The 20,527-nt window shown below is 47.4% G+C and overlaps 1 protein-coding gene across 2 annotated transcripts; it reads right to left on the reverse strand.

Annotated features, from left to right (window-relative positions):
• Positions 1 to 93: 93 nt before the first annotated feature.
• On the reverse strand, positions 94 to 20,361 carry tecpr2 (tectonin beta-propeller repeat containing 2). 2 transcript variants are annotated; one of them, XM_069662201.1, is made up of 27 exons: positions 20,276 to 20,361; positions 19,182 to 19,290; positions 18,905 to 19,045; positions 18,648 to 18,776; positions 15,790 to 15,921; positions 15,377 to 15,534; positions 15,068 to 15,221; positions 14,713 to 14,865; positions 14,332 to 14,464; positions 13,984 to 14,222; positions 13,678 to 13,900; positions 13,374 to 13,599; positions 12,971 to 13,226; positions 12,585 to 12,824; positions 12,048 to 12,115; positions 11,854 to 11,969; positions 11,481 to 11,654; positions 10,844 to 11,024; positions 10,435 to 10,576; positions 9,986 to 10,211; positions 9,033 to 9,122; positions 7,707 to 7,804; positions 7,476 to 7,611; positions 5,060 to 5,208; positions 4,830 to 4,971; positions 3,175 to 3,324; positions 94 to 3,034 (listed from the first exon to the last, which is right to left on the reverse strand). In XM_069662201.1, the coding sequence occupies exons 2-27, from the start codon at positions 19,260 to 19,262 to the stop codon at positions 2,883 to 2,885; spliced, it is 4,089 nt and encodes a 1,362-aa protein (XP_069518302.1). In that variant the 5' UTR covers positions 19,263 to 19,290; positions 20,276 to 20,361; the 3' UTR covers positions 94 to 2,882. The 2 variants fall into 2 exon arrangements, with proteins under 2 accessions (XP_069518302.1, XP_069518303.1); XM_069662202.1 differs by having other exon boundaries at positions 19,182 to 19,311.
• Positions 20,362 to 20,527: the final 166 nt, after the last annotated feature.

The raw sequence follows: 20,527 nt of genomic DNA on the forward strand, positions 1-20,527 counted from the left end.
GGGAAACTTTAATCAGTTCAGAAAATCAACACAAAAATCACCTGATCAATCACCTGATCAATCACCTGATCAATCACCTGACCTGCTTCAGTGTTTAAACATGTTTATTAAGTTGATGAAGTAAATTACACAGGTGAGTTTACACTGAATTCTTATTGGTCAGCTGGAGAACATCCAACCAATCAGCTGACAGCAGGATGACATCACAACAGGGTCACACCTGCTCAGGTTTCCATGGCAATGATGCGGGCACGAAGAAGAAAGAGGACGACGAGTCTACGTTTCTATCTTAATATAGATCCAGTTCAGACCTGAGACCTGAACCTCAGTGCAGGTCCAAAGACTAGTGCAGTCCACCAGAGTCCTCCAGAGTCTTCCAGAGTCCTTCAGAGTCCATCAGAGTCCTCCATGAGTCCTCGAGAGTATTCCAGAGTCCTTCAGAGTCCATGAGAGTCCTCCATGAGTCCTCCAGAGTATTCCAGAGTCCTCCAGAGTCCATCAGAGTCTTCCATGAGTCCTCAAGAGTCCATCAGTCCTCAAGAGTCCATCGGAGTCCATCAGGGTCTTCCATAAGTCCTCAAGAGTCCATCAGTCCTCCAGAGTCCATCAGATTCCACCAGAGTCCTCCATGAGTTCTTCAGAGTCCACCAGAGTCTTGCAGAGTCTTCCAGAGTCTTCCAGAGTCCTTCAGAGTCCAACAGATTCCACCAGAGTCTTCCAGTGTCCTTCAGAGTCCTTCAGAGTCTTCCAGTGTCCTTCAGAGTCCACCAGAGTCTTCCAGAGTCCTTCAGAGTCCTTTAGAGTCCATCAGAGTCCATCAGTGTCCATCAGAGTCCATCAGAGTCCATCAGAGTCCTTCAGAGTCCATCAGAGTCCTCCAGAGTCCTCCAGAGTCCTCCAGAGTCCAGGTTTAGTCCTTAATCTTATTACAGATGAATATTTTAGGTTTTCTGAGTTGAACTCTTTAAACAAACACAAACAGGCGTTTATCAAATTTACATTTTTACATGTTCTTTATGGATTAGTCCCAGGGGGCGGGGCTTCTGTATGTTTCTATGGTTGTAGTATGACTGGCAGACAGGTGTTGTCTCAGGAGAATCAGTGACGAGAATCAAAAAGCAAAACCGCCAGTCACTAGGTCTGCTGTTCAGTCTGATCCGGTTTGGTTCAGTCTGGTCTGGTCCCAGTAAGACGCAGTCAGAGGGGACTAGTTTAAACCAGTTAAAACCGGTTTAAACTAGTCTGGTCTCTGCTGGGGGGACAGAGGGTTAAATAAGGAAAAGTCATTTTGATTCTCAGAGTTTGATTGTTTCTCTTGATTGGATCAAAGACTCGTTTAACTGCAGAAGAGGAGAAACTGATTGATTAAGATGAGTTATTAACGTGAATCCTGGAGCCTCTTTGATCATCACATTAAGTGATTCTGGTCCAACACTGTGACATGTCCCTATTTGTAATATTTAGCTTGAACTTAAGCTTAAACTCTGCTCTGATAAATAAATGAAAACCAAACAGAGACGCAGAGAGAGCCAGTTAGAACCAGTTAGAACCAGTTAGAGCCAGTTAGAACCAGTTAGAACCAGTTAGAGCCAGTTAGAACCAGTTAGAACCAGTTAGAGCCAATTAGAACCAGTTGGGACCAGCTTGAATCGCTTCAAACAGACTGGATGAACTAATCTGGAGTATACACAAATTCAGAACCCAATAAAACCAGTTTTAGCTGGTCTGAACCAGACTAAACTATCCTGTAGTAAACGGTTTCTCTGGAGTAACACGTCTTTTAAAGTCATCCGATAGAATCAGACCGAACAGGACTAAACCAGGATGAAATATTAGATTTTTTTTTACAACCAGCTAAAACTAGTTGGAACCAGTGTAAACCAAGCACACGGATGCACAAACCAGTTTGAACTGAAGTAAAAGTGTTTCCCTTGAGTCAAATCGATCTTTAGTCGACCAACAAAACCAAATTAAACTGGAATGAAAAAAGACTTCTTCTTCTCTTCTTTAGGACCAATCTGAGTCACTTAGGACCAGTCTGAACTAAACTGGAAAAATAAGGTGATGTCAAACCAGTTTAAACCAGTCTAAACAAACCAGAATACATTTGAACCAATTAGGAACCCGTTTGAACATTAAGATTTCCCTTTAAATGAAATGTCCCTTTAACGTCCTCAGGACAGAAAAAGCAAAGAAACTAAATTACACTGAAAATGGCCCGTTTAGAACCAGTCAGAACCAGTCAGAACCCGTTAGAACCTGTTAGGACCTGTTAGGACCCGTTAGGACCCGTTAGTACCAGTTAGATCTACTGACACGGAGTGACAACGAACAGTTTTAAAACCAGTTAGAGCTGTTCTAAACCAGACTTAACTAATCTGAACCAGGCTAAAGATGGCCCCATTGGAGAATGAGGTGTTAAGGAACCAGTTAATACTAGTTAGAACCGGTTGGATCCAGTAGAAGCAGACTGAACTGGAGTTAATATTAGCTCTAGAACCCGTCCGACCCAGTCTGAACTACAGCTGAGTAAAGAAGTGCAGCTTAAGAACCAGTTAGAACCAGTTATTCTGTAGTCCAGTGTCCCTTCAGAGATTAAAGTGCTTCCTATTAAAATAAAAATAAAACAGTCACAGTTCACTTCACTTCCCAGCAGCCACCTGGATTTCCTGTGTGGTGGCCATCTTGTTTAAGAACCATCTTCTTAATATTTAAGTCACAGGAAGTAAAGTCACATTCCTGCTATAGTCAGGAAGAAGCCAGGTACAGACAGGAAGTATGTACCTAGCCTCAAGTTGAAGTTTATAAACAGGAAGTGGTGTCCCATCAGGTGAATCCACATCAGAGAGAACATCACCAAGACATCAAAGTGATGTCACAGGTCAGATGAGCTCCCATTCGTCCTCGACATCATCTGCACTGAGGGAGGGGCCTGAGGGGGAGGGTCTACTGGGAGCCTGTGGGAGGAGCTTAGTCAGGCGACGGGACAATCCACCAATCAGAGTCACCGCCCACAACTCGTCCTCTGGAGTCACTAAAAAGAGAGAAAGAGAGTGAAACACCTGAGACACCTGAGACAATGACACACCTGAACATCAGTCCTGCTGCTGAAAGAAACATGTTGGAACCACCTGTACAGGTAAGACAGTCTCACCAGTATGAACCCAGTCTCACCTGTAAACCAGTTGGCGTTTCCGGGGATCTTCTTCCAGTAATCTCCAGCTGGGTTTCTGTCAGAGACGCCGTATCGCCGAGCCAGGTCTCCGTTCACACACCGGACCCAAACTGTGCGAGAGCTCAGGACCAGCTGACTGACGGCCAGGCCTGAAGGACACACACACACATTAAAGAACACACACACACGCACACACACACACACACATTGAAGAACACACACACACATTGAAGAACACACACACACATTAAAGAACACACACACACGCACACACACACGCACACACACACACACACACACACACATTGAAGAACACACATTAAAGAACACACACACACGCACACACACACACACACATTAAAGAACATACACACACACACACATTAAAGAACACACACACACACACGCACACACACACACACACACACACACATTAAAGAACACACACACACACACGCACACACACACGCACACACACACACATTGAAGAACACACACACACGCACACACACACGCACACACACACACATTGAAGAACACACACACACATTGAAGAACACACACACACATTAAAGAACACACACACACGCACACACACACACACACACACACACACACACACACACACATTGAAGAACACACACACACGCACACACACACATTAAAGAACACACACACACACGCACACACACACACACACACACACACACACACACACACACACACACATTAAAGAACACACACACACGCGCACACACACACACACACACACACATTGAAGAACACACATTAAAGAACACACACACACGCACACACACACGCACACACACACACACACACACACACACACTGAAGAACACACATTAAAGAACACACACACACGCACACACACACACACACATTAAAGAACACACACACACACGCACACACACACACACATTAAAGAACACACACACACACACACACACACATTGAAGAACACACATTAAAGAACACACATTAAAGAACACACACACACACACACGCACACACACACACACATTAAAGAACACACACACACACACGCACACACACACACACACATTAAAGAACACACACACACACGCACACACACACACACATTAAAGAACACACACACGCACACACACACACACACACACACACACACACACACACACACACACACACACATTGAAGAACACACACACGCACACACATTGAAGAACACACACACGCGCACACACACACACACACACACACACACACACACATTGAAGAACACACACACGCACACACACACACACATTGAAGAACACACACACGCACACACACACACACATTGAAGAACACACACACGCACACACACACACACACACACACACATTGAAGAACACACACACGCACACACATTGAAGAACACACACACGCACACACACACACACATTGAAGAACACACACACACACACACATTGAAGAACACACACACACATTAAAGAACACACACACGCACACACACACACACATTGAAGAACACACACACACATTAAAGAACACACACACACGCACACGCACACACACACACACACACACATTGAAGAACACACACACACGCACACAGGTGTTCGGACACACAGGTGTTCAGACAGAGAGGTACCTGGCACCAGCTCCCAGTCCGTCCCGACAGGCATCTCGTCGCTGAGCCCGGTCCGGACGAACACACTTCCTCTGTTGTCGAGCGCCCAGAGGAGACGATCGTTAGGACTCGTCTGAATACTGACCAGCTGCACTCCTATTGGCTGCAGAGACATGACGTCACAGTTACCTGGGCCGTTAGCACGCACAAACGTGGTACAGGAGGTTGTGGATCCAGTGTCTCTCGGTTACCTGCGCAGGTGGATCTATCTGGATCCAGGCCGGCAGCATCATGCTCGGGTTCAGAGGTTGGGTTCCCACTCTGAAGTAAACGACTCCTCGACTGTCCACGGCCCAGACGTTCTGACTGCCGCAGCTCACACTGACCAGACGAACACCTCCTGTAACACACAGGTGACACGTACCTGAACACACCTGCACACACATATATAACAGCACAGGACACTTCAAAACCTCCCCATGGACCACCGTCACATCCTCCTGGGCCCCAAGAACATCTTTAAGGAACAAAGAAGAGCTTCAGCGAGGACCAGTAGAACCCCATGAAGGAACCCTTTAAACATCAGGACGAACAGAACCACCTGGAGGTCCAACCAAGCCTTCTCAGGGATAACTGAATATCCTGAAACGACCTCTTCAAGCGCCTGATACAAGAAGGATCAACAAACCCCGCCATGAACAACTGGAGGGCTCTTCAAACGTCTCAAACAGCGACCCTCCAAACCTCCTCCAGGACCCGAGAAACACTTCAATATGAAAACATAACCTCTCCATGGTCTTCTGTTGTCCCCTCAAGGACAACTTAAACCGCTCCAAGGACCTGAGGAACATCCTCAGAACCACCTGAAGTCTCTTCATGGGTCACTGGAGCAGCTCAAAGGAACCTTTAAACAGCCTGTACTGTAGGTGGGCAGGTAGGTAGGTATATAGGTAAATATACTGTAACACTGGAAGACAGAAACAGAGACAACAACAATGATGCTCAGAGATAACGACATAAAGTAAAAATAAGAGCGAACTACACAAGGAGGGGAATGTGTTAGTGTGCAAATACAGTGTGTGACACGTCACTTCAAACACACACACGTCTTAACTTTAACGTCTAAGCTCTTTAAAAGCCAGTTTCCTTTGATACGATTGTTTCCTGTATTCAGCCAGTCTGTTTGTTTGATCCTTAAAGTCCCAGATATCAGCGTAACGTGAGATGAGACCTGATTCCAGCCTGAACGCTCTGGGGCTCGCACGCAGCGCTGCCTAAACACAAACAGTATCGAGGTTACAGGTGGAACGTGAGCAGCATCATGTGACCACATCCTGTGTCAGAGCAGAATCCAGGTCAGGCCGTTTTAGGCAAACAGCCTCATACTTCATAGCTGACTGACAGACTGTCCTGATGACCTTTGACCTTTGAAGGTCCCTCCAGTGAGCTGCTGCAGCTGTCAGTCATCTTCAACCCTCCTGGTTTTATGTTTGAAACAACCTGTGAGCTACAAAACATCAGAGGTGAAACGTCCTGGGTCGGAGGTGTGACTCTCTCATTGAGATCCCTGCAGCAGGAGAGCCTGTGATCAGAGACACGTTAATCTAAAGGGTTTAATGCGTCTCTATAACTGATCTTTATTTGTTATTGATCTTCTTCCTGCATTTCTCTAAATACTGTGATCCTCAAACAATCTTTACAAACGATTGAAACTTAAACACCAGAGTCTGTAGCCTAGTTATATGTCGAACACAGGGAGGTGAATATGCCCCGAGCAGCCGTCTGCAGGTTCATGGAGGCTTGTTTTTATTCCATCCGGTGATGTTTCAGTGCATTAAACACTCAGAGAGACAGACAGGGAGGAGGGCAGAGAGACAGACAGGCAGAGAGACAGTCATGTGGTCTCCGATAGCGAGAAGGGCAGAGGAACTAAAAACAGAACTGACCCACCAGTCAGGTTACAGTATGACGCACACACACACTCACACACACTCCTCATGTTGACCTGTTACACAACCTCCACCTGTCAATGTGACGGAGACAAACAGCTGACAGTGTGTTTCTGTGTGTGTGTGTGTGTGTGTGTGTGTGTGTGTGTGTGTGTGTCGTACTGTAACCCGACCAGAAGTGGGTGACACCTCCAAAACACTCAACACACACCGACATTTCAGCCAATCACAGACCTCTAATCAGCCCCTACAAAATACAAGTCATGAAAGGGCAGGCTGTCCTCTGAGCGTCTATAAACTTTACTACACATGAAACAATAACATGTTTGATATACTGAGCTGCCACAGCACTACATCATAGACTAACATACTATTTACATGTTTATTATAGCTGATGATATTTACCACAGGGACAGAGCAGAACAATACACAATGTACACATGTCAGACTTAGCAAGAACTCTCACTTACACCTGTAGCCGCTGGACAGGTAACAGCCTCTATATAGACTCTACACTCCATGTGTTACAGAAATGTAACGTCCTGTTTGTAGAGCGTGTGTCTGTCTCTTTAAAAAGTAACTTCTGTTTAAAGTTGAAAAGCCTTAAAGTGACAGGCAGGCTGTTTTTTTCTACTTTTGATGCTGACAACCACGACTCCACCCAGTCACCACCTGTGTGACTCCGCCCATTAACCACCTGTATGGCTCAGATACGTACCAAGCTGACTGAGGTCCAAGGGGGTCCAGTGGAGTCCGGCGGGACAGGACGGAGACAGCGTGCGGATACAGACTCGGCCGTGAGTGTCCAAACCCCACAGAGCATCACGACAGGCCGACAGGTGAGATAACTCCACCTGAGCACACAGGCAGAACTCAGGTAAAACATCAGGAGAACACACAAGGATCTATATCAGAGTGAATAGAGAGGTTCAGGTGACGGGTGTTTTACCTCAGGTGGTAGAGGGACAGAGGAGGGGCGGAGCTCTCCATCCTGGTCCCAAACACAGAACAGATCCTTCCTGCTCTGAGCCAACCACAGGAACGTACCTGACACACAGGTATCACACACAGGTAATGATGAGCTCTGGGGACTAGTTAAGTCAGGGTATAGTTTATAGTTATAACAGGGGTCTCCAACTAAAAACTGGGTCTAAGACGAGGGCTGAACGGGGTCAACAGACCTTATCAAACCACGTTTCCATCAGCGGTATTATGACGAATTAGTCTGACAGAAAAAAGAACTTAACTCAGAACAAACCAAGGACACGCGAGCATCGTTCAGTCTCCCTCTCTATCAGCAGTTTGTCACTGAGTCATTTCAAAAGTTTAACACATATTTTTCTACAGAAACGCTTTAATATTCAGTTATTTTGTTCACAACACCATCAAGAAAAAGAGAATATTTTAAATGTGATCAATCTGATGAAAAGGTGAAAATATTTCAACCATAAGCAGTCGACCTGTGATGACAGGTAAAGGTGCCAAAAGTAAACTTATATGTAAGTGCACTCTGCTCTGAGCCAGGTGCTTGGCAGCTCTTCTTGGCTGCAGGTTCGTTCATGTTTGGGGTCAGGTTCTGAGCTGTGGACACTGTCAGGATGGAGTGATGGTGTGCAGTTGCTCATACAGGTATGTGCTTCCAAACATGCAGAGCGTCTGAGCAGCTGTAGGCGGAGCTTGGGGCATCATTTCAGAGTTCTATCAGCTCCATTCGGATGTTTACAGGTGCTCTTTCCACGTCAGCTACAAACGGATCGGCTCCAAAGTCTGAAAATATCTGTGTGAACTCTGCCAGGTCCGCTCAGTTTATCAGCACAATGCGCAGTTGGGAACACAGCGAGGGAGACCTGGTTTGTTACTGTTTAGCAACATAAAAAGTGAGCCAGGTTTCCTTGTTGCATCCGAGTCTCCCACAGGCGCAGCTCGGCTTGTGAAGCTCTCACTGCAGCACACACGTCTGCGATCACACGGTCCTGTTTCTGCAGCTCGAGGTTTAGCGCAGTGAGATGCTTCATAACGTCGCTCAGAAATGCTAACTCACACAGCTGGTGCTTGCAGGTCTTGATTGGCATACCTGCTGTTGCAGTGCATTCTGGGATTTGTAGTATTAATAGTGAGCGTGCTGTGTACCGCCAGGCCAGTTATGACAGACATATGATATTATCTCGCGTGCTGGATGTGGTCCACAGGCGTTATAGAGTCTCAGGGACTAGTTACAGATGTCTGATGACTAGTTGAAGAGGTCTGGTTATGTGTAGTGTACAGGTGTGTTTACCTTCTCTGTGAGGAACAGATGAAGACGTGATGAAGGTCCACCTGGTGGCTGACACGGTTCCTCTTGGAACAACGTTCTGCCAGAAAGTTCCTGAAGGCACCGAAACAGAGACAGAAGCTGAGAAACGGAACCGTCAGGTGTATCCTGCGGGGATAGTAGTGGACTTCAGTGGACTCTACTGGACTCTACGGGACTCTGCTGGACTCTGCTGGACTCTACTGGACTCTACGGGACTCTACGGGACTCTACGGGACTCTACTGGACTCTACGGGACTCTACGGGACTCTACGGGACTCTACGGGACTCTGCTGGACTATGCTGGACTCTACTGGACTCTACGGGACTCTACGGGACTCTACGGGACTCTGCTGGACTCTACTGGACTCTACGGGACTCTACGGGACTCTGCTGGACTCTACTGGACTCTACGGGACTCTACGGGACTCTACGGGACTCTACTGGACTCTACGGGACTCTACGGGACTCTACGGGACTCTGCTGGACTATGCTGGACTCTACTGGACTCTACGGGACTCTACGGGACTCTACGGGACTCTGCTGGACTCTACTGGACTCTACGGGACTCTACGGGACTCTGCTGGACTCTACTGGACTCTACTGGACTCTACGGGACTCTACGGGACTCTACGGGACTCTGCTGGACTATGCTGGACTATGCTGGACTCTACGGGACTCTACGGGACTCTACGGGACTCTACGGGACTCTGCTGGACTCTACGGGACTCTACGGGACTCTACGGGACTCTGCGGGACTCTACTGGACTCTACTGGACTCTGCTGGACTCTACTGGACTCTACTGGACTCTGCGGGACTCTGCGGGACTCTGCGGGACTCTGCTGGACTCTGCTGGACTCTACGGGACTCTGCTGGACTCTACGGGACTCTGCTGGACTCTACGGGACTCTGCGGGACTCTGCGGGACTCTACTGACCCACGAGACTGCCCCGGGCCAGGTGCAGCTGGTTCCGTCCCGAGGCGACCCAGACTCCGCTGGCGTTGGCACTGACCAGGCTTGGCTGGCACTGCGAGTACTGAGACAGGAAGGCCACCACCCTCTCCACCGGGGCCCTGGTTACCGTAGCGACACTCTGTGTGGCCTGCAGCAGCGTCTGGAACAGACTGCCCTGATCGAAGACCACGTAGTCCGAAATACTGATCTGAAGGAGAGAGAGATGAGCAGACTGTGGCTCAGTGGTAGAGTCGTCGTCTTTCTATCAGAAGGTCGGAGGTTCGATCCCCAGCTCCCTCAGGCTACATGTCGAAGTGTCCTTGGACGAGTGAACCCCACTGAACCCCACATTGCTCCCAATCGAACCAACGAGATAACTGACTGACAGTTGTGCACTTTATGTACCCTACATTTACTGTAGACCCGCCTACCTGCCACCAGTGGTCATCCTCGCCCTGCGGTCTGGACGAACAGATGCCGGTTCTAAACCAGAGGCTGCCGCTGGCATCCAGAGCCCAGGCGGTACCTCCTTCACCCAGGGTAACACACATCAACTCCAGACCCTGAGCCTCACTGTGACACACACACACTAACACCATCAGTATTTATCAAACAGTGATCCTCCAATCATTACTTCCTCTAGCTCATTTAAAACCAGCCTACAGACAAAAGTACCACTGATTTTAATGGTGTATGCTTACTGAGCTAACAATGCTAGTAATGCTAACACCTTCAAGTGTTAGCATTATTAGCGAGATGATAATATTGTGTTTCATTTAATTAAGGGAAAAAACAGCATTGTATTGCAGTAGTAATGTAGTATTGCAGTAGCAGTGGTACCTGACAGTGTCGTACTTCCAGCCCTCGCCCTCGCTGCAGAAGCTGTTCAGTCCTTCTCTGTAGAATAAAGCTTTGTGTTCGCTCAGGGCCCAGACCACGCCCCCTCTCACACACACCTGGCTGAACACACAGGGGGAGTCCACCTTCACTGAGCGGGCACACGGCCGGTCCACACTCAGACCTGACACACACACACACACACACACACACACACACGTAACAGTTACTATGGAAACAGCACACAGGAAGTCAGCAGCTCATGTTTTCTTTGGGTGTTTTCAGAGAAGCTGAAGCACAAACATGATTATTCTATAAGTAACAAAAATATCTGTTTACATGTATTTATTATTTTTTTAATTATTCTGGTAATTGTTCTATTAATTAATCATACAAATAAAAACTCCTCCTTTCCTCAGTGTATCTGAGCCTGTAGAGTAAACAGATCATTTTAAAACACACAGCAGCAGAACGCCCCCTGGTGGCCACTTTGAGACACTACAGCTGAAACATGAGTCCTGTTTAACACACATCTCTGTGTGTCTTTTTTTAACACTCACAACTGTGAGAAGAAGAAATGTGAGCAAGCAACAAGGCATTTTTCCTCTTCTCTCAGACAGTGAGACAGGTAGTTGGTTACCTGTCTGCAGGTAGAGGTCTCCGTTGGTCCTGATGATCCAGGCGGAGTCGTCACTCAGAGCCACAAAGGCCGTCTGTTCGACAGCTTTGTACCAGTGACGCTTTCCTTTCACCGAAACTTTAGCACAAGCAAACGCTGTCATGCTCTTCTGCTCCACCTTCCACAGCAGATTACCTGATGGAGTTAGCCACAGTTAGCACCAAGCTAAAGCTAAATACACCAGACAGGAAGAGTCTTTTCTGGATATTTCAACCAAACTGACGTAAAGCTGATGGCTGACAGCAGGTGGTGCAGTTTAAAGTGTTGTTTAAACATCACAGGTGTGTTTAAGAGAAATGAACAGGGTCTCCCGGGTGTGATGCCTGCAGCTCACCTGTAGGTGATAACGCCACCTGGTGGACGTTGTCTTCAAATCGCTGCCAGTTGAGTCCAGCTTCAGGCAGAACGCTGCAGAACAGTCCTCCTTTAAAGTCCAGACACCACACGTACCTGAAACACACAGGTCACCTGTCACTCACCTGGAAGATACCTGTCTGTCACCTGACTGAGAGTCACCTGACCACCCACCTGTCTGTCACCTGCAGGCTCAGAATTCCACATCCTGGTCCCGAGTATCCCATCCAGCTCTCTGCTAACTACAAGGACAAAAGATAACATATTAATACCTGCTGAAGGACTCACCTGGTCAGGTTTGTGTGTCTCACCTGGTCAGGTTCGTGTGTGTCTCACCCAGTCATGTTTGTGTGTGTCTCACCCGGTCATGTCTGTGTGTGTCTCACCTGGTCAGGTTTGTGTGTGTCTCACCCAGTCATGTCTGTGTGTGTCTCACCCAGTCATGTCTGTGTGTGTCTCACCCAGTCATGTCTGTGTGTGTCTCACCCAGTCATGTTTGTGTGTGTCTCACCTGGTCATGTTTGTGTGTGTCTCACCCGGTCATGTCTGTGTGTGTCTCACCTGGTCAGGTTCGTGTGTGTCTCACCTGGTCATGTCTGTGTGTGTCTCACCTGGTCATGTTTGTGTGTGTCTCACCTGGTCATGTTTGTGTGTGTCTCACCTGGTCAGGTTTGTGTGTGTCTCACCTGGTCATGTTTGTGTGTTTCTCACCTGGTCAGGTTTGTGTGAGTCCCTGTCCTGAGCATCCTGGTCCACCTCTCTGTCTGTTGTCTTCTCTGTCTGATTGGACGGACAGTTGAGGACGTCCCCCCCGCTGCCAGCAGGGGGCAGAGATGGACAGTAGATGTCTCCCTCTTCATCACTGGACACGCTGGGTTTTCTGTCCATGTTGGACACAGTGGAGTAAAACATCTGGTCCACCAGACCAGCAGGGGGTGCAAGGTCATCATCCTGTCCACAGACACAGAGGAAACTTCATGATTACATTTGTTAGATTTAATCCAAAACTGTTGACGATCAGTTCCTTTCATCAAAATACACATAAGAATAAGAAAATATCAATAAAGGAAGTGAAAAACACAGAAATAAAAACTCACCTCCTCCTCCTCCTCCTCATCCTCTGGTCCAATAAGAGGGCTTAGATACTCGTCCTCCTGCTCCTCCATTGGCTGCTGCTCCTGTCCATCATCCTCCTCAGTGTTGTGCATGTAGGAGAAGGTACACTCCAGCAGCAGGTCCACATCCGGGGTCGGGGGTACGACCTCTCCCTCTGACCCAGGACCACAGACCTTTCCTGGGTTCAACTGGTTCTCCAGACCCTGGAGGAGCAGGGAGCCTGGAGGGAGGAGGGATCTGGGACAAGAAAACAAGGATGAGACAGACAGGTTAGAAGGAGTTGAAAACAAGGATGAGACAGACAGGTTCAAAGGAACAACAAGGATCAAAGGAACAAGGAGACAAAATGTTCCACATCCAATCAGGTGGTTTTCAGTTACTTACCTGGTTTGTTCTCCATCCTTTGCACCTGTGTCTAAAGCTCCACCTCCAGCTTCCTGTGAGTCCTGGTTTGATTCTGGAGAGTCCTGGTTCTGCAGGTCCAGACCAACGAGGGAGGCTCTGTCGCTCAGAGGAGTTCCACTTCCTCCGTCACTGCAGCTGCTGTCCTGGACTACAAACATGGAGTCTGAACAGCTGCTCTCAGAGAGACGGTTCCCACTGCTGCTGTCTGAGGACGGACAGAGATACAAAACATTCAGTCGTGACTCTATCATCTGTCTCTCTGCTTGCCTGTCTATCTGCTTGCCTTGTCGTCGCCTCTTCTTCTTCACTCTGATGGCTTTGACCACCAGCTCCTGCTGCATCTCCCCCTGACCGAGAGGGGCGCTGTAGCGTCTGGAGCTCAGCTCACAGGAAGTGGAAGACACTGGAGCGTTTCCATGGAGACTGTCCCAGGAAGTGACAGAGCTGCTGCGGCTGCGAGAGCTGCTGGTGAACAAACCGGACCTCTGACCAAGCTGCTCCATCACCTGGACACACATGACAGGTCACATGACACAGACAGCAGGTGAGGTGACCTGTCTGTCAGAAGTGTTTGATGGCTGTCAGTCACCTCAAGCTGCTCCTCCGCCTCCTCCACTTCCTCCACTCCTTCCTCATCTTCTTCTCCCTCTCCCTCCTCGCTGTGCCTCTCCCATCCTCCCCCTCCTCCTCCTCCCCCCTCCTCCCTCCCACCACCCTCCACGATGATGGCCATGGTTCTGATTGGCTGAGCTGTTTCCACTGATCCGGTTGGTGGGAGGATGGTGGGTGTGGTCAGAGGTGAGGACAGACGGACTGAGAGCTCGGACACTGAAGAACAGAGACAGGTACGTTTGGGAATATTCAGTATGAATACGACTACAGTTTAATCATCTTACATACTAGCAGTAGTGTGTTTTTGGGTGACGGGAGTACTCACAGTTGGAGGCAAGACCCTCGGGGCTGTTGGACAGACGGATGATGTCTCTGTCTCCTTTCAGGATGAAGATCTCATTGTCACAACACGACACGGACACAATGTCTCCACTGCTCTCCAACGCCCCGATCATCACCTGAAAACATCCAACACAAGAACATTGAGACAGTGTCTACGTTCAACAGCAATCAACTCAAAGCAACCACAGTACACACACGCTTTGGTGTTACATTAAAGTATTTAAGGGACATTTTCACCTGTCTAATGCACAAATGCTGTACCCTGTTGAGAGTATTTAGGATGTTGTTGCAGTACATTAGCATAATCATGTTAACATTTAGTTCATTAACAGAGAAGACAGAGTAGTATAAGAACTATTGGCACCTCGTTGAGACAGTCGAGGACGTAGAGGCTGTACTCGTTCCAGCTGAGGATCCAGCCCTCTCGGAGGAAACAGCTGAGCAGACCGAGCTGTCTGTCTGCAGGACGGTACGCTCCGATTGGACCAGGACGAGGAAACAAGTCGAACTGAGGGATCTGAGTCAGACAGGAAGAGAAAACATCTTAAATACCAAACACCAAGTACAGCTGCCTTTGACCGACTCCAACACACAAAGTATCAGTGACAATGGCACTTCAATTATTTGTGGTGTTTCTGCCAACAGCTGCAGTCGGTGTAACAGTATGAAAGCACTGTATCGTTAGTTATCGTAGTGTTTTCCCAGTGTTCCCAGGGTACCTGTGTGTTGAAGAGTGGTTTGAGCAGCCGGGTGTCCTCCACCTGTCCTCTGATGTCAGACCTCCATAGTCGGAGTCCAGGTCGAGCAGCAAACACCTGAAGATCGCTCTGTTTACAGAGAGCCGGCAAGAAGCAGGCTCCGAACCTGCCACTGCTACAACCAACACAAAAGTACTTTAAACACACAAAAACCACCAACAGCTCGTACAATAATAACCTTTTTTGTTTTTTTTTCCAAAAGAAAAAAGAGATCACATGACCCGTCCCTCTCATTATTGCAGAGGCTTCCTGAAAGAATGTATTTTATACCTCTTGCGGGGCTTGGTGCCCAGCTGCAGCACTTCCTGTTTCTGTGTGCAGAAAAGCAGAGACCTGTGCTGTGTGGAGACCAGCAGCACCTGGTGACTGTACTCCATCTGAACCACACCTGAGGACTCCTCCAGCAGCAGCACAGGTTTACATACACCCTGCGCAAATGCACACACACACACACACACACACACACAGGAGAGGTCACGATAGTTTGTGTTATCAAAATTAAATGGCAACAATTTTATAACAGATTTATTCATTTTCAGGTAAAAACATTCAAAACAATCTTTGGATGCCGACTTTGGAACGACTTTCTGTCATTTTATAGACGCACTTATCAAACTTATTAAACAATATTGTAATTATTTATTAGGTCTCTGGTATTTAAAAAAAAGGTTTTGATGTCTCACCTGGTCCAGGTCGAGAGAGGAGAACACGACTCGTCCTTTATCGTCTCCAGAGAAAAGTTTCATCCCGTTTGTGCTCCACGCCAATGACGTCACCGAGCCTTTGTGGAGGCCGACCACGTCAAAACGCCTCAACTACACACACACACACATACACAGAGAGAGAGAGACAGGTGTGTTACAACTACAGAGAGAGAGACAGGTGTGAGAGAGAGACAGGTGTGTTACAACTACAGAGAGAGAGACAGGTGTGAGAGAGAGACAGGTGTGTTACAACTACAGAGAGAGACAGTGTGAGAGAGAGACAGGTGTGTTACAACTACAGAGAGAGACAGTGGGAGAGAGAGACAGGTGTGTTACAACTAGAGAGAGAGACAGGTGTGAGAGAGAGACAGGTGGGTTACAACTACAGAGAGAGAGACAGGTGTGAGAGAGAGACAGGTGTGTTACAACTACAGAGAGAGAGACAGTGTGAGAGAGAGACAGGTGTGTTACAACTACAGAGAGAGAAACAGTGTGAGAGAGAGACAGGTGTGTTACAACTACATAGAGAGAGACAGGTGTGAGAGAGAGACAGGTGTGTTACAACTACAGAGAGAGAGACAGGTGTGAGAGAGACACAGGTGTGTTACAACTACAGAGAGAGAGACAGGTGGGTTACAACTACAGAGAGAGAGACAGGTGTGAGAGAGAGACAGGTGTGTTACAACTACATAGAGAGAGACAGTGTGAGAGAGAGACAGTGTGAGAGAGACACAGGTGTGTTACAACTACAGAGAGAGACAGGTGTGTTACAACTACAGAGAGAGAGACAGGTGTGAGAGAGACACAGGTGTGTTACAACTACAGAGAGAGAGACAGGTGGGTTACAACTACAGAGAGAGAGACAGGTGTGCTAGAGAGACAGGTGTGTTACAACTACAGAGAGAGAGACAGGTGTGAGAGAGAGACAGGTGTGTTACAACTACAGAGAGAGAGACAGTGTGAGAGAGAGACAGTGTGAGAGAGACACAGGTGTGTTACAACTACAGAGAGAGACAGGTGTGTTACAACTACAGAGAGAGACAGGTGTGAGAGAGAGACAGGTGTGTTACAACTACAGAGAGAGAGACAGTGTGAGAGAGAGACAGGTGTGTTACAACTACAGAGAGAGAGACAGGTGTGAGAGAGAGACAGGTGGGTTACAACTACAGAGAGAGAGAGACAGTGTGAGAGAGAGACAGGTGGGTTACAACTACAGAGAGAGAGACAGGTGGGTTACAACTACAGAGAGAGAGACAGGTATGAGAGAGAGACAGGTGTGTTACAACTACAGAGAGAGAGACAGGTGTGAGAGAGAGACAGGTGGGTTACAACTACAGAGAGAGAGACAGGTGTGAGAGAGAGACAGGTGTGTTACAACTACAGAGAGAGAGACAGTGTGAGAGAGAGACAGATGGGTTACAACTACAGAGAGAGAGACAGTGTGAGAGAGAGACAGGTGTGTTACAACTACAGAGAGAGAGACAGGTGTGAGAGAGACACAGGTGTGTTACAACTACAGAGAGAGAGACAGGTGGGTTACAACTACAGAGAGAGAGAAAGTTGTGATAGAGAGACAGGTGTGTTACAACTACAGAGAGAGAGACAGGTGTGAGAGAGACAGGTGTGTTACAACTACAGAGAGAGAGACAGGTGTGTTACAACTACAGAGAGAGAGAGAGACAGGTGTGAGAGAGAGACAGGTGTGTTACAACTACAGAGAGAGAGACAGGTGTGTTACAACTACAGAGAGAGAGACAGGTGTGAGAGAGAGACAGGTGGGTTACAACTACAGAGAGAGAGACAGGTGTGAGAGAGAGACAGGTGTGTTACAACTACAGAGAGAGAGACAGTGTGAGAGAGAGACAGGTGGGTTACAACTACAGAGAGAGAGACAGTGTGAGAGAGAGACAGGTGTGTTACAACTACAGAGAGAGAGACAGGTGTGAGAGAGAGACAGGTGTGTTACAACTACAGAGAGAGAGACAGGTGGGTTACAACTACAGAGAGAGAGAAAGTTGTGATAGAGAGACAGGTGTGTTACAACTACAGAGAGAGAGACAGGTGTGAGAGAGACAGGTGTGTTACAACTACAGAGAGAGAGACAGGTGTGTTACAACTACAGAGAGAGAGAGAGACAGGTGTGAGAGAGAGACAGGTGTGTTACAACTACAGAGAGACAGACAGGTGGGTTACAACTACAGAGAGAGACAGTGTGAGAGAGAGACAGGTGTGTTACAACTAGAGAGAGAGACAGGTGTGAGAGAGAAAAAAGGTATGTTACAACTACAGAGAGAGAGACAGTGTGAGAGAGAGACAGGTGTGTTACAATACAGAGAGAGAGAGAGACAGGTGTGCGAGAGAGACAGGTGGGTTACAACTACAGAGAGAGAGACAGTGGGAGAGAGAGACAGGTGGGTTACAACTACAGAGAGAGACAGTGTGAGAGAGAGACAGGTGTGTTACAACTACAGAGAGAGAGACAGGTGTGAGAGAGAGACAGGTGTGTTACAACTACAGAGAGAGAGACAGGTATGAGACAGAGACAGGTGTGTTACAACTACAGAGAGAGAGACAGGTGTGAGAGAGAGACAGGTGGGTTACAACTACAGAGAGAGAGACAGGTGCGTTACAACTACAGAGAGAGAGACAGGTGTGTTACACCTACAGAAAGACAGGTGCATTTTAACTACAGAGAGAGAGACAGGTGCGTTACAACAGAGAGATGGTTGAGTTAAACACAGAGAGAAAGAGAGATAGAGACAGGTGACAGAGAGGGAGAGGGAGAGAGACAGGTGTGTTCCTGTACCTGTCTTAAACACACTTGGTGAACTGCTCACCTGTTTGTTTCGACCAGGAAGTGGAGATACCAGCTGGAATACAGCGACACGGCCTGACGCTGTTCCCACGGCAACCAGATCATCAAAACAGCTGAGCAGCTTCACAGCTGTGATGGCATCACTCTTTCCCTGTTACACACACACACACACACACACACACACACACACACACAGGCATGTTGAATACAAAGTGACAGGACTCAGCTGGACCTCCAGTAAAAACAGCCTGAACACCACAGAACAAGAAACACTCTGACCTCCAGGCTGTACTTGTTCATGTGAGCCAGGCGGCGACAGTACAGGTAGAGCATGCCGATGCTGCTGCCCACCGCCAGGAAGTCACTGCTGCTGTCCAGAGCGGTCAGGTAGACCAGGACTGACCTGAAGCCCCGCTGCACCTGCAGGAGAGAGGAAGGAGACTGCCTCTTGAGTATCTGTGTCTGGGTTTTTTCCTGGCTGGTTCTGAAGCTCAGCATGGTTTAAATGGAACAGTTTAGCATCTTAGCCTAGCTTGTATATAAAACTGTTCAGTACCTTGGCTGGGATGGCATTCAGCAGGTAGTAGAGTGGGCAGAACTCTCTCAGGACAGATGGTGGGTTTGGTTGGGCTGCCATATTTCTGCCAAAGTGGACCCAACTGGTCCTGAAAGTCAGTTCGAAACCTCTATTTAGAAAACACATAATATTAACCTGAGAAGAAGCATTTAGTCACACTGCAAAACACCCTGAACCCTATTCAGCTGGTTCAAAAAGATTATAGCATAACAATATATAACGAGTTTTGGGGATTAAGTTAAGTACTGCAAGTATAAATTTTACGTTGATTAAAGTTTAGGTTTGTGATTCATTTGGTGTTCCACAGACAGTGTAAAAGTGCACGCAATTTAGTTTAAACAAAGAAATGTGTAATGTTAGCATTATGCTTAATGAAGATCGGTGTGATGAACGCCATTAAAGTTCTGCTCTTTGATCGGCTGGAGAGAAATGTGCACCAAACTCGGTTATAAAATCAGTAGCTTACTGGGCCTGTTAAACAGACAAAGGAGTCGTTGAGATGTATTTGAGGTTAAAATATAACGCAATCTACAACAATAAAAGTTACGGTTTTCATGATTTATGTGCAGTGTTTCCTGCACTATTCTTACCTTAGTCAAGTCACGGAGGGCGGCAACAAACAGCGTGAACAAACATAAACAGCTGAGTTTTAAGGTAATTTGAAAGCTATTTGGTGAGCTACTCTATCCCAAATTAAACAGAATGATTTGTAGAAGTGTAAAATATCTAATACTGCGCTTTGCAGTAAATTTCTCCCAGCCTCTCTTGATATTAATGTAAAATTGATAACATTTCTAACAGAGTTTGGTGTGACGCTGTCTCTGAGGCAGGTCAGCAATGCCAGGCTAACGTTAGCTCAGCGAGCTTTACTTAAATCTGACAGATGACAGCGAACATCTCCCTCAAAAAATAAACCATAGTGTACTCAAAAAATTAACAAACATCATGTTGTTTATTGAGTTAGCTTCGCAAACACGGAGTCCAGGCTAGCTAGCATCATATGAAACCAGCTAATTCAATGTTAGCAGGGCAGGCTAATGTTAGCAGCATGAAGAAGACAGTGAGTCACTTACTCCGAGTTTACAGTGAGGGTCCCGCTCAGGTGTTGTTACAGATGTTTTAATGACAGTAGCAGGATATTAAAGAGCGGAGAGGTGACATCGCCCTGCCTTGTCTGTCTGACAGCTTCATACTGATGCTGATGTCAACAAACTGCGCCCCCTGCTGACAGGACTCATAATCACAACCTACAATTTCTGATAAATCTTTCTACTTAAACGTGTTCTTACAGTTTTCTATTCTTCTCTAGCCGACCCACTAAACTA

This window comes from Semicossyphus pulcher, unplaced genomic scaffold, assembly GCF_022749685.1.
Source record: "Semicossyphus pulcher isolate SPU_LCO1_2020_fin unplaced genomic scaffold, fSemPul1.0.p SCAF_14, whole genome shotgun sequence".
NCBI classification, from domain to species: Eukaryota; Metazoa; Chordata; class Actinopteri; order Labriformes; family Labridae; genus Semicossyphus; species Semicossyphus pulcher.